Below are 13,719 nucleotides of genomic sequence, written 5' to 3'. Positions count from 1 at the left end.
CACTGAAACTGGTCTTAGTCTCTTGTTTTGACAGCCACTTACCTACTCATTTTTGGGTGGAAGCTTTCACAACTGGTTTCTTATCAACAGGCTTCCTACACTCTTCCATAATATCAACTGGGTGGAAGCTCAACTGGTTTCATATCAACTGTGCTTACCTTACCTCGGCCTTACGCGAAACACAAGCTAGATCCTATGTTGTGTTACCTTGTGTCTTTCATGGATAGAATGAATATCACAAAGGCTTCAAATGCTATCAAAGAGCTAGGAGAGGGTTTTTATTCTCTCACCATTTAGTGTATGATGTAACCATTTCCCCCCTACTCAAGTATCTGGTTCTCCCTAACTCTCCATGTCCTCCACCCATAGATAATCCCTTGACAATAATTTCTACCATTTGTTTTCTTCTCCACCTATGGTTGACTGCCATTTTTGAACTACTAGTTGTTGTCATTCCCTTTGAGTACCTCTATATTGATCTGTTCTTCTCAAATCTCACCTACCGATCATAGCACCCCTTTTTTGTGGTTTGCTGGTCAAATTGCTCGATTGATTTTTTCCTCTCCCTAGGTTTCTCTTATATTAGTCGAGGTGGGGGACATGTCTCATTGAACCCAATTCAACTGGCAAAATGCAGTCTAGATTTGATAATATTGGTTGGCAGGCTTTCATTTTTAATCGTTTTGTCTAATGGAATTTTTATTTTTTTGAGTAAGTAGCATTGAAGAGCTTGTATGAGAGTCTCACATGATTCTCACAAGAAGTCTCATAGAGTAGTAATTAATATGGTAGAATCTTACAGGAATCTCTTTGGAGGATGTCTTATAGAAGTATTTTAGTTAAAAACTTTTTTAGTTATTTAGTCTTCCATTTATGTTCGATTATTTAATTATGCTAGAACTTATCTTTAAATGTTAGACTTTGGATGTAACTAGGACAAGGGTAATTTAATTGTCATTTGATTCTAATTATTTCTAGAAATTCAACATGGTCTTAGAGCAGATTATGTGACTTGACTCGGTCAACCTATAGATAATGTGATATTTTTTTATTTATTATATTGTTGAATTTTTTGAAAAGAAAAATACTTCACTGACATGATAATTTGAATACAATGAGCCTCTATTTATAATAGAAGAAGCAAGTAGAATCTAATTACAATTAAACTACACTTATCCCAATTACATTGAAAGTTAAACATTAAAAGATAAGTCCTAGAACAGTTGAACAACTGAACATAAATAGAAGACTAACATAAGTAAATCACCTTTAATTGAGACTCTTCTATGAAACTTCCTTTTGTGAGACTCCTATAAGACTCCACCATATTAATTCTAGTTCTATGAAACTTCCATATCTCTTCTTCAACACTCCACCTCAAACTAGAGCTTATAACTTCAACTTGCAATGAAAAGAATTCTTGGTTTTCAATCTCCATGGCTAAAAAGTTTTTATAGTTGTTAAATCTTCATCATTTGTTGTCCCCCTTTCTTGAATATTTTGATCACATAAAAATTACTACAACATGTGGAATAAAATACCTCTTTCGTGAACTTCTTCTTCTACTTCTCCCCCTCAAACAAGGGATAAAAAAGGACATGGAGACCCAACTTGGAAAAAACACAATGCAGGAGATGAAAATCACTCTTATTCGTATGATAAAACTCCATACACCAGTTAAAACGGTTATAGTCTGAAACACACTCCGCTCAATTTTAAAGGCAAAAAAATGACCCAACTTTAGGGCTTAACAAAGAGATTACTCACTTTTTAAGGGTAGTTCAAACACAAATCATCTCTTAGGTGAAGAATAAAAGACTCACTCAAGCTAGATGTTGGGCACACTTCTATACTTTTTAGGTAGTGGGTCTAGGCATTGCTCTAAAGTGATGAAAATACGAATCAAGAATATGATATTTAAAAAAAATAAACTATGGGAGACTATATCGGTAGAACTTAATAAATTTGACCAAGTATAATTTTTTTGGGGGTGACCACAATTTTTAGAGTTGAAGATGCATAAGATACACAACCAAATAACAAAAAGCAAAACTTGGAAACAACATCGAAGCAAGAAATTTTTCCATACCTTGAACAAGCACATCATGAAGTGATTAATTCTGACCAAAACTCTTTGATTAGAAGAGAAATTTGGCTAAAAAAACTAGGATTCTAGGAGAAAGAAACTCAATTCATGCCAATACATTGAGAGATAATAAGAGAGAAAATAGGGAAAATGAGAGATTTTCAGCAGAATTAACCTTTAACACTTTTGATATCAATATCTCCAACAATAAGATCAGAATCATAAACTGTTTGTTGCTAAGAAACTAGAATCAAAGAACTTTAATTTGTTACATAATTTGATATAAAAATCCTCGTTCTTGAATCTGTTATGACCTCTTTCTTTTTTTCATTTTGTAGTTTGACGGTTGTCGACTCCAATGCGAATATCTCCTTACATATAGATCATACTAACATGAAATTTTCTCCTTCTGAAACTAGACTTCAATAAATTTCATTCAAGTATAATTTTTCTTCATAAAATATATTTCTTTTGAGAGAAACAATTCAATAGATTTTGGACTTTGTAATCTGGCATAACTAAGTATTCTTTCTTCTTTGACCAACATGGTCATTAACTCTCCTAATATTGATATCTCCCTAACAAACTCAAATTTAGAATTTGTTTAATAGGTAAGAAAATAGACTTACATATCTATCTTTTGATATATAATTTTTCATATAAAGTCTCATTCTTATGGCGTAAAACACCTCGAAAGTTAAAGTTTTCTATTACTACCCAAACCTCTCTTGCAGTTTCACCTTTGTTGCTTCAAATATCGATTTATCTTTGTAGAAAACTCTGATTTTCATAATTAGTTTTGGATTGGAAAGTAGACTAGAATATTTTTCCATTAATAATATGAAAAGTTTAGTATAGAGGTGAAAATTCCAAGAAAACAATGGGTACTATAACAAGAAAGAAATAAAATAATAGAATATGAACCTAAACTACTAGAGATAATTGATAAGAAAAAGATCACATTCTCTCTATGGGTTGACCGAGTCAACTCAAAGAAACCGCTCTGATACCATGTTGAATTTCTGAAAAGTTGAAAAACTCCATTAATTTGTTGTAGTTAGAATACAATGAGACTCAATTTATAATAGTGGAAACAAATAGAATTCAATTACAATTAAACTACCCTTATTCCAATTACACCCAAAGGTAATGGGTCATAAAACAATTGAACAATTGAACATAAATAGAAGACTAACATAACTAAAGTACATTTAAATGAGACTCTTCTATGAGACCTCCTCTCGTGAGACTCCTATAAGACTCCACCATATTGATTATGACTCTCTCAGACTTCTTACTATGAGAGTAATGTAAGACTCTTCTATGTTACTCTTCAACATTATTTAATTATGGCATATAAGTTAGAACTTTATGAAGAATTGGTATTCTTATAATTCATAGAGGCAATGCAATCAATTGGCAGAGCAGTAGTCAAGTATCAAAATACACGAAATTGGTTGTAGAATGAAGAACTTCACTTGTTGTCAGCTACCCATTCAGCAACAATTGACTTGCAATGAAAATAAAGTATTTGAAATTTCTCAATAGCCGACTACTAAGATGCATTTGATTGCATAGATGAAGAAAAATGTGAAGTAGCCAATTACGCATCAACCACTAGTCACTTGCTAAATAAATAGAAACTTTGGGATTTTTTCACTTAGACGACCACTAAACAACTTGCAATCGATTACCCATTTAACAGAAGATGCACTAGCAATTGACTACCTAGTTAGTAGACATATGCCCAAGACCAACTAGAGCCAGAAGCAAGCCAGAGGTAGTGACAACTCCAAACAAGCATTTTGCATCTTTTTCATAATTTTTAACCATCATTTTGATAGTTTTTTTCTAGATGACAAAAGAGTTGTTTTGTGGGAAATTTGGCTAGTTTGTTTTTATCGTCGGAGTGATTCCATTTAAACGATTTTCACTCCAAACAATTCTCCAACGATTTGATACAGTAAATTTATGTGTGCATAAGCTCTCCAACCCGATTTGAATCACTTTGTGCCTCTCACATTCAAAAAAATGAAGTCCTACTCTAAGTTTTCATTAAAGAGCTATATTTGATCTTTGAATTTAAATTTTTGATATTATATTGAGTCATTGATTGTTGAACGTGTTTCTAAGCTTTTTCAAATTAATTAAAAATTAAAAATTATTTAAATACATCATACAATTCTTAAAATAAAACTTGTAGAGTTACTAACTAAAATGTTATAGGTTTAGTCATAATTTTTAGAGATTCTTATTTATGTTATTTAATAATTATTTTGGATAGAGGTTGTTTTATTTTTAAAATAATTTTTATTTAAATACTTGTTTATTTAAATAATATAAAATTTTAAACCGGTTGAGTTAACCCAACTCGAGCCTACTCATTGCCACCTCGATTGAGGAGCAGAAAATTACAGAAGAGGATCGGCAATCTGAGTGACACGCACCAACCAACCTCATTCATAACAAACCAGTCTCTTCTGCAGAGAAATGTCATCTCACCAACCAGAGCTACACAACCTTCCATGGAAATATTACAGACACAGGAATCTGAGGTCTGAACAATCGACAAACACCTCGCGTGCGCCATTCCGGGGATCTAGTACGCTACGCAGAGAAGTAGCTTTCAAGTAAAGATTGATCATGTTTGATGAGTCTTCTCATCTACAACACTCAGACCAAAATGAAATCCACAAAAAATCAAAAGCTTCTTCCGTTGGAAACTTTTGAACGTAAACGCGTTACCGTGAAGCTGTTCTATAAACTGGGATCAACACTGAGAAGTACGTAAATGCAACAGTCCGGATGGTTAGACAAATGGGAAATGTCCGAAAGCAGGTATTACGAAGTCCAAACTGATCAGTTCAGTTTTCAATCTTGATCCATTCTGATAATGCCGACAGGCGCAGAGGCAGTGCTCGAAAAAAAAAGAAAAAAGAAAAAGGGGTTTCATTAAATGGGTATTTACTGTGCTTGGAGTGGATGTGCGCCTGCTGCTTCAGTTTTCACAAGCCTAACAGCTATTCGACAAAATTTGACACAGAAAGCTACCGCGTAGTCTGAATCATCCTCTATTGTTCACTTAAAATCAGAATCTTTGTTTCGAACGCCGCTTAGATATGACTTTGAATGATGTTTTTATGAGCAAAATCACGGGAAAGCTGTACTACCCCAACTATCTTCTTCAATCTTCATTAATGGTGAGGTGGGTAACGCGTTGTAGTTTTGGTTGTCACCGCTCACCACTTGAGGGAGAAGCTTACTCGTGTTTTCTGTGAAGAAATGCGGAAACCTGTGATTAGCAGGAGATAAGCTGGTACGAGTCTTTGATGATCTGGGAGAACCCACTTTCACCCCAGTGTCAATCAAGTCTGCAGAAAGCTAAGGTGATCAAAGATTCAAAATATAACAGTAACTGAAATAGACAAGAACAAATGATTTGTGAATTCCGAGATATACTTTCTCTGTTTTTTTAATTTTCATTGGACCTTTGGCTCTCACTACATTACAACAGCTAAAAGACGATGAGGAAATTAGAAAAATGTTGAGCGATTCCCGTCCCATGAGATTTACTTTTGGTGTTCAATGAGCAGATGCTATTACAGCAGTTCAAACTACAAAAGATTTCTCTCTAACTCAACTGCAGAAAGCTCCCAAATCACAGTTCAAACTACAAAAGATTGGGAATTCTCTTCAGAGATTTATTAGCAGATCAGAGTTATCCCAAAAGAATTTTTAAGTTCAGTGTAAGACGAGAGGTTCGGTGCAAAAGAGAGAATCATGTGATGTTCAAGAGTTAATTCTCAAAGCCAAAAGAAACAAGACCCGGCACAACAGCAACTGACGATACCCAGGATTCCTTGGAGTAGCAATAAAGCTTGTGGTCGGATCTGGTCGAATCCAAATGCAGCAAAAGAACAGATCATAAAACAGAAAGATGAATAATGTTTGGCAAACCCTGGGAGTTTATTTGCCATCCAAGGACTTGAAGCGAAATCGCCATGGCTCTTCTTCTGCGTTTTTTCTTCGTGCTCTTCATCCCCTTTTTCTTCTTCAACTGCATCTACTTTTCCGACTTTCTGCCTGTAAAAGGCTCATCATCTACTCGGAAGAGTGATGATGAGAGCGGAATGTCGGCGCTCCATTGGGTTGAGGAGAATGGAGGAGAGATACAAAAACATATTCAGAAAGTTTCGGGGGAAGATCTGACGGAAAATGCCAAGGTTCTTTTGTTGGACAAAGTTAGAGTATTGCTTGGATTGGAGATCTCGAAGTTGACAAAAAGAAAGGGTGTTGATCATGTTCTAGAACATGGTTTATCACCTTCCCCGTCTCCGTTACAAGAACAGAATGACTTACCTCCGGCTCCCCTTCCATTGGTTCACAGGCATAAACATTCCCATCCTTCGTTGCCCCAAGTAACTCTTGTACCTCTTAATCATGATTCATGGGCTCAGGGAAGTGATCATGAAAGTAAAAGTAGAGTGAGAAAAATCGTGGCAGCAGTTGTAGTCTCTGTCGGAGGAACATTTGCTATCGCTGGTATGATCAGCATGCTCCTCTGTAAGAAATTTAGGAGAAATCGGAAAAGAAGATCCAGAACCATGAATCCTTCAAACCTCACGAACAAGGTTAGTTTTGATCCAGGTCCGGACATTTTTAACCTTAATTCCGTTGCGCCCATTTCGAATCAAGTTTCTTTTGTCGAGTCATCGTCTGAAACTGTGAATGTGGTAGCAAAAGAGACCCCAATCAATTCATCGTTGTACGAAAGGGGTGAATCCTGTGGAGAAACAGCAGAACCTGGACAGGTCGGTTGTTCGTTGGTAGAAGAAGTTGGGTCCCCTTTTGAGTCACTATCTTCGGATGATGAATCTTTTCATTCCGTCTGCAATTCATGTTCGTCTGACGCTCTAATTTCTATTGCTCCTGAGGCCTGCTTGAGTAACCAGTCTGGAATGTCTTCACCTTCGTTTTGTTCCAAAAGATCTACCTCTCCTGATCGTACTTTCGAAGTACATAGTTGGTCGCCTCCGGTGATCCCGCCTGTGACTCCTGATATTCCTCCTCAAGCTTTGAATTTGAAGTCGTCATTTGCCAGCAGTCCAATCAGTCCAAATTATGAAAACACGAAAAATCAGTGGCGTTCTACCTGCCATAAGAAAAGAATATCCTTTGATTCATCACAGTTTTCGCCATCCTCTGTTGATTTCAAGTTTGCAGGCACTTCGTCTAATTCTCAGATTACGAACCAACCGACAGAACTAGCTTCGACTGTTTCACTTCCCAGAGTCTTCTCACCCTCTAATCCACAAGTTTTCGAAATAAAATTACTGAAACATGGCCCTTCTCTGTCCAGTCCAGACAGAGCACCTCCAGTACCCAGTACGTTCCCTGATTTTACCCATTCAGACTCTTCCAGTCCTGGTGAAGCGTGTTCTTTGCGTTCAACTAAGGATTGCCATTCTTTACCAAGATCCGCACTTGCTTCAGCATATATCCCTCCACCGCCGCCGCCCGCCCCCTTTCTGCCTCATCCCTCTCAAAAGAAAGGTAACTCAATTTCAGAACCCCCGCCAGGTCAGGCAAACAATCCTCCGCCCTCAAAGGGAGGAAAGGCAACTGGAGTACCACCACCGCCACCATCTCTCGCTCCACAGTTTACACCGATTGGCAAAGACGGAGCTCCTCTCCCTAAACTAAAACCCCTTCATTGGGACAAAGTTAGAGCAACCCCTGATCGTTCAATGGTATGGGACAAGTTGAGATCGAGCTCATTCGAGTAAGCCAGTCAACTCTCTCTCTCTCTCTCTCTCTCTCTCGTTTGTGATTATTAAACTGAATATTGTTCGAACAGATTGGATGAGGAAATGATCGAATCTCTCTTTGGTTACAACCTTCAAAATTCGGCGAAAAACGAAGAGCTTAGAAGCAAGAACCCTTCACCCGTGATGCAAATACTGGAACCAAAACGACTACAAAACATTACTATACTCTCAAAGGCCTTGAATGCCTCTGTAGCGCAAGTCTGTGATGCTCTAATTCGAGGTATTGTTGGTAAAAGAACGAATCCAATTACCTTTTTTATTTTTTATTTTTCTGACAAAAGAACGTTAGGAAACAGCTGATCGCGTTGAAACAGGGAATGAGTTGTGCGCACAGCAATTGGAAGCGCTGGCCAAGATGCGCCCAACAAAAGAAGAAGAAGAAAAGTTATCAAACTACGAAGGAGACATAAACGAACTGGGTTACGCAGAGAGGTTTCTCAAAGAAATCCTGAGCATTCCGTTTGCCTTTCAAAGAATCGAGGCCATGCTTTATAGAGACACTTTCGAAGACGAAGTCGTTCACCTCAGGAGGTCCTTCGCAATGCTGGAGGTAACTGTATTAACGACGACTAATTGATAACAAATTCATGCTCCTTGGAAACTAAACGATGATTTTGATTCTTTTACAATAGGAGGCATGTAAAGAATTAAGATCAAGCCGGCTGTTCTTAAAACTGCTTGAAGCTGTTCTCAAAACAGGGAATCGAATGAATGTCGGGACAATCAGAGGAGGTGCTAAAGCTTTCAAACTTGATGCGCTTCTTAAACTTGCTGATGTAAAAGGAGCAGACGGGAAGATCACTTTGCTTCATTTCGTTGTTCAAGAAATGATCCGATCAGAGGGTATCAGAGAGTCAGAGATCAATGCGGAAAAAAGTCATGAAGCCGAGCTCAAGACTGCTGAAGAGAGGGAAGAGGACTACAGAGCGCTTGGTTTAGAGCTGGTTTCAGGCTTAACTACTGAACTCTGCAATGTGAAGAAAACTGCCACAATTGACTTGGATGTCTTGGCAAGCTCAGTATCAAACCTATGGGAAGGAATGATGAAACTGCGCCGCTTGGTCATGGAGAATTTGCCGACAAATGGCAGAGAGAACAGTTTTGCCCACTCTATGAGATCCTTCCTGAATCACGCCGAGAATAGTATTAAGACTCTGAAGGAAGACGAAGATCGGGTTCTTTTACATGTTAGAGACATAACAGAGTATTTTCATGGAGATTTAAGCAAAGATGATGCAAACCCACTTCGCATCTTTGTGATTGTGAGGGATTTCTTGGGTACGCTTGATCGTGTCTGTAAAGAGGTTAAAATTCAGAAGGTTCAGAATGTCACTAATTCCCTTATTTTCTCCCGGTAATTTCGGAACGTCTCCATCGAAAAGATTATCAGATTACTCTTAATATTTTCACTTGCTCGAAAGAAAAGTATTTCTGATTTTGTATCTTAGCTGATCTTTCGAAATCAAGTAGCTTAACAATTCAACTTGCTCTGTACACAGAAAATTTAGCAATAGAGCGTTTAGTTCTTCTTCCCTCCTATAATTCATCATTGGTATCATCTGAATCTTCATCTGAACCAGTGGCACCGCTACTTTTCTCATAAATTTTCTTTATAACGGGATTACAGATTGCCTCCAATTCCTTCAATTTCTCCTCAAAATCGTCTTTGTCTGCCGTCTGGTTGTCATCTAGCCATTCCAGAGCTTCTTTCAAAGTTGTCTCCATCTTTTCTTTGTCGTCTGAGTCTATCTTGTCAGATAGCTTGTCATTGTCATCGATGGTGCTCTTCATGTTGTATATATATGTTTCCAGCTTGTTTCTCGAATCAATCCTGTCTTTCACCTTCCTATCTTCTTCTGCAAATTCCTCTGCTTCTTTGACCATTCTCTCGATTTCCTCTTGGCTCAGGCGACCTTTATCATTGGTGATTGTAATAGACTGAGATTTCTTCGCCGCCTTATCCTCTGCTCTCACATGGAGTATACCATTTGCATCGACTTCGAAGGTTACCTCGATCTGTGGAACACCCCTAAATTTGAACATGGAAATGTTAATGTCTCAATCTTCCTTGCTTCTTTTATCTTAAAATTTTTATGACTATGCAGCTTTACCTTGGAGCCGGAGGGATTCCAGTTAAATCAAAGCTCGCGACAATCCTTAGTCAAGCTCCTCTCACCCTCATAAACCTGCAATGGCGCCCAAAGGTTTAAAAAGCCTGCGGCGGAAATGCTCCAGAAGCAGCAAGCTGATGGTTTTTTTCCCATTTCTTCATACCTTGATGGACACAGTTGTCTGTTGATCTTGGTATGTTGTGAATATCTGAGATTTCTTGGTTGGAATGACAGTGTTTCTTGGGATCAATTTAGTCATGACCCCTCCAACTGTCTCAATTCCCAAACTCAGAGGAGCCACATCAAGCAATATAAGATCTCAGAAAACGAAAGAAGAGTTAAAAAAATCAGCTCGGATGTGATCGAACTAGAATAAGAGAAGATAAATCCCTAGTAACAGAATTAACCAACTATTATTACCTTTAGTTTCGTCTCCTCCTTCGCCGGTAAGAATAGCACCTTGAACAGCAGCTCCATGGGCTACTGCTTCATCTGGGTTAATCCCCTTGGTTGGCTCCTTCCCATCAAACATCTCCTTCAACAACTGCTGAACCTTCGGAATTCTGGTGCTCCCTCCAACAAGAACAATCTCCTGAATATCAGATTTTGTCAACCTAGCATCTTCCAGAGCCTTCTTCACCAGTACCAAGGTCTTCTTGAACAAGTCCAAGTTTAGCTCTTCGAAGCGAGCTCGTGTCAATGGCTCAGAGAAGTCCAACCCATCAAAGAGAGATTCTACCTCTACGCGGACCTGGTGTTGGCTACTCAATGCCCTCTTCGCCTGCTCACACTCCCTCCGGAGTTTCCCAAGAGCTCTGTTATCCTTGCTTATATCCTTGTTGTATTTCTTCTTAAAAAGCTTTATGAAGTACTCCATGACTCTGTGGTCGAAGTCTTCGCCTCCAAGATGAGTGTCACCGTCGCCAAAACCTCAAAGACTCCATTATCAATAGCCAAGATGCTGACATCGAAAGTACCTCCACCCAGATCATACACCAAAATGTTCTTCTCTAACCCTTTTTGGTCCAGGCCATAGGCTATTGCTGCTGCTGTGGGTTCATTTATGATCCTTACAACATTAAGACCTGCAATGAAGCCTGCATCCTTGGTTGCTTGCCTCTGTGCATCGTTGAAATAAGCTGCAGAAAAGCGGAAGGAGTCGAGGAAAGAGTTTCAAATTTAAGAAAGCTATCGAATCTTTAAGCAAGGATAACTGATTTATTAAAAAAAACACTGAAGATTTGTACTCCTAGGAGACGGAATTTAGAACATATATACCAGGCACGGTTATCACGGCATCTTTAATCTTCTTCCCGAGATAAGACTCGGCCGTTTCCTTCATCTTTCCCAGTATCATAGCACTAATTTCTTCAGGACTAAAGACCTTCTTTTCTCCTTTAACCTTCACCTGGATATACGGTTTCCCATCTTTGTTGATAACCTTGTAAGGCAGGAAGTTGATATCTCTCTGTACTTCTGCATCATCAAACCTGAAATATTTCCAGGAAACAGTTAGCAGTTAGTTGCTTTAGCCAAAACCCATTAGAAAACGAAAAAACAAATAGAAAATTTAGGTTGTTCATCTTACTTTCGTCCGATGAGGCGCTTGACATCGAAAATGGTACGCTCAGCGTTAAGAGCAGCTTGATTTTTAGCTGCTTCTCCAATGAGGCGCTCTGTGTCGGTGAATGCGACCCATGAGGGGGTAATTCTGTTTCCCTGCTCATTCGCTATGATCTCCACACGTCCGTTCCTGTACACTCCAACACAGGAATAGGTTGTGCCGAGGTCGATTCCGATCACTGTACCCAACTTCTGAGATTGATCAGAAGCTACGGCAACTCCACCAAGAAATTCTGACAGGAAAATATAACGGTGTAAAACTCTGGGGATCGAGTTTAAGAGTACAAAATTAACTTGGGAAGAATCAAAAGTAATGCTGATCGGAACCGGTAATGGAAAACTAAAGAACACATTAAACATAAACTTTTACATAATTTCATAGAAAAACAGTTTTCACAACGTAAAAATGTCAGCAATACAGCCGATTTTATATAAAAATCTAACAAACATAAACCAAAAAAGGAGCACATCCATTACTAGTAAGGAAGAGAAACAAGAAGGGGAACGCCGTGATCTTTGCTGCCATTTTTGCTAATAAACCACCTGGATTGAACTCGAAGAACTGGGATAAGCTTGCGCAAGTGAGGTCTTCAATTTGTATAAGCCCGAAAGGGGGAAAGTCGGTGAATTTTTCTCGAGCTAGAGTGTTCCATCCAATAAGATTCTGCCACGAAGAAAATTTTGTTGTCGAAGGCAGGGTGTTTCTACAGTTTAATGCAACTGCAATATTACACGAGAGCTGTTCTGAAGCGTCGTGGAATCGAAGGAGAAACAGTCGGGAATGTTCTTGATTTGTAGGGAAGGTCGACAAGAATGTCGTATTTGAACAGACTCGAACCCATGTTTACCTTTTTTCTTTTTTAAAATCTTTTGGGTAATAGCCGTTGTAAATGGTTATCTCAGCCGTCCGATCATGATTGAATAATACGATTATGATAGTCATTGATCGGACGGTTGAGATAACCACTGATCATGATCGGACGGTTGAGATAACCGTTTCGTATCTTTTACACCCCTTTGAGGTTTGATTAACTATTTGTTAGTTGTAATTGTTGGTGAATAAATCAATTGATTCTTAAGAGGGGTTAGTCCACAATAAACTTGAAATAAAGTGAAGATTTGAATTCATCTTAAATGAATTGATTTAACTTCAACTCATCATTGGGTGTTAATATAGATGAGTTCAAGTGCATTGAAAAACAAAATTCTAGTGTTAGTGCCCCAAAATGAAAAATATGATATAAACAAGAGAATAAGTAATTTTTTGTAATATACTTAAATAGAATATATGCCTAAACAGATAATTAACCAAAATAAGTATGGTTACTATACTTATAAGTGATTTAATGTGTAGTATTCAAATATATTAATAAACTAATTAATGAAAGACTATATTATATTACTTAATGATTACAGTTTATTATAAATTTATATCATAATTACGTGTGATTAGAATAAATTATAAAAAAATAACATAAGCAAATATAATAAAGAAATAAATTATTTTTTAATAACATAAGATATATTTTAAAATTAAAAACCACTAATTTAATACAATAATAAAAAATTAATATAATAAATATGTATATATATTATTTTATCAATAATATAATATAATTTTATGTATTATTAATTAATAATATATTGTCACAAAATTTAAAACCATTGGTTTAATTAATTATAGCAATGGGATAATTAAACCAAAAAAAATTATCAATATTTATTTTAACAATATTTTAATTATGACTATTAAATCACTAATTTAATACAATAATAATAAAATAAATATATTGAATAAATAAAAATATATTTTATAAATAAAAAATATGGATTATTAATTTTATGACGCTAACCTCTTCATCTTCCTCATAGCATTGATAATGGCGGGAGACTACGACGGGCCAATGGGCAACGACAACGGAGGTGGCACTCCAACGGTACGTTGAGAGGGAGAAGAGAGGGAGGCCAAGAGGGAGAAAAGAGGTCGGGAGGCCAAGAGGCCCTGTGAAAGAGGCTCAGCCTCCCGTGCTCTACGACGGAGGTCGAGAGGGAGAAAATAGAGGGAAAGGGA

At 37.5% G+C, this 13,719-nt stretch overlaps 2 protein-coding genes across 2 annotated transcripts; one reads left to right on the top strand and one right to left on the bottom strand.

Annotated features, from left to right (window-relative positions):
- Positions 1–5,846: 5,846 nt before the first annotated feature.
- On the top strand, positions 5,847–9,398 carry LOC137959281 (formin-like protein 11). The gene is made up of 4 exons (XM_068806677.1): positions 5,847–7,868; positions 7,944–8,134; positions 8,229–8,464; positions 8,547–9,398. The coding sequence occupies exons 1-4, from the start codon at positions 6,088–6,090 to the stop codon at positions 9,270–9,272; spliced, it is 2,934 nt and encodes a 977-aa protein (XP_068662778.1). The 5' UTR covers positions 5,847–6,087; the 3' UTR covers positions 9,273–9,398.
- LOC137959282 (luminal-binding protein 2-like) lies at positions 9,135–12,196 on the bottom strand. Its single transcript, XM_068806678.1, is given in 9 exon segments — positions 9,135–9,943; positions 10,026–10,058; positions 10,060–10,100; positions 10,189–10,343; positions 10,446–10,946; positions 10,949–11,164; positions 11,304–11,515; positions 11,614–11,881; positions 12,126–12,196. Coding segments are annotated over 9 exon segments (1,968 nt in total). The 5' UTR covers positions 12,175–12,196; the 3' UTR covers positions 9,135–9,450.
- Positions 12,197–13,719: the final 1,523 nt, after the last annotated feature.

Source organism: Aristolochia californica, unplaced genomic scaffold, assembly GCF_029961685.1.
Source record: "Aristolochia californica isolate CCGP_79_NKW_82.1479 unplaced genomic scaffold, dmAriCali1.0.hap1 SCAF_3, whole genome shotgun sequence".
Taxonomy (NCBI): domain Eukaryota; kingdom Viridiplantae; phylum Streptophyta; class Magnoliopsida; order Piperales; family Aristolochiaceae; genus Aristolochia; species Aristolochia californica.
The sequence above is the reverse complement of the archived record's forward strand: the minus strand, read 5'-3'. Positions and strand labels throughout refer to the sequence as shown.

Excerpts from the sequence above, each read along its gene's own strand:
- LOC137959281 (XM_068806677.1), top strand. The coding sequence starts at position 6,088 with ATGGCTCTTCTTCTGCGTTTTTTCTTCGTGCTCTTCATCCCCTTTTTC. Across the intron at positions 8,135-8,228 it reads CTGTGATGCTCTAATTCGAG|GGAATGAGTTGTGCGCACAG; the intron begins GTATTGTTGGTA and ends GCGTTGAAACAG. Across the intron at positions 8,465-8,546 it reads GGTCCTTCGCAATGCTGGAG|GAGGCATGTAAAGAATTAAG; the intron begins GTAACTGTATTA and ends CTTTTACAATAG.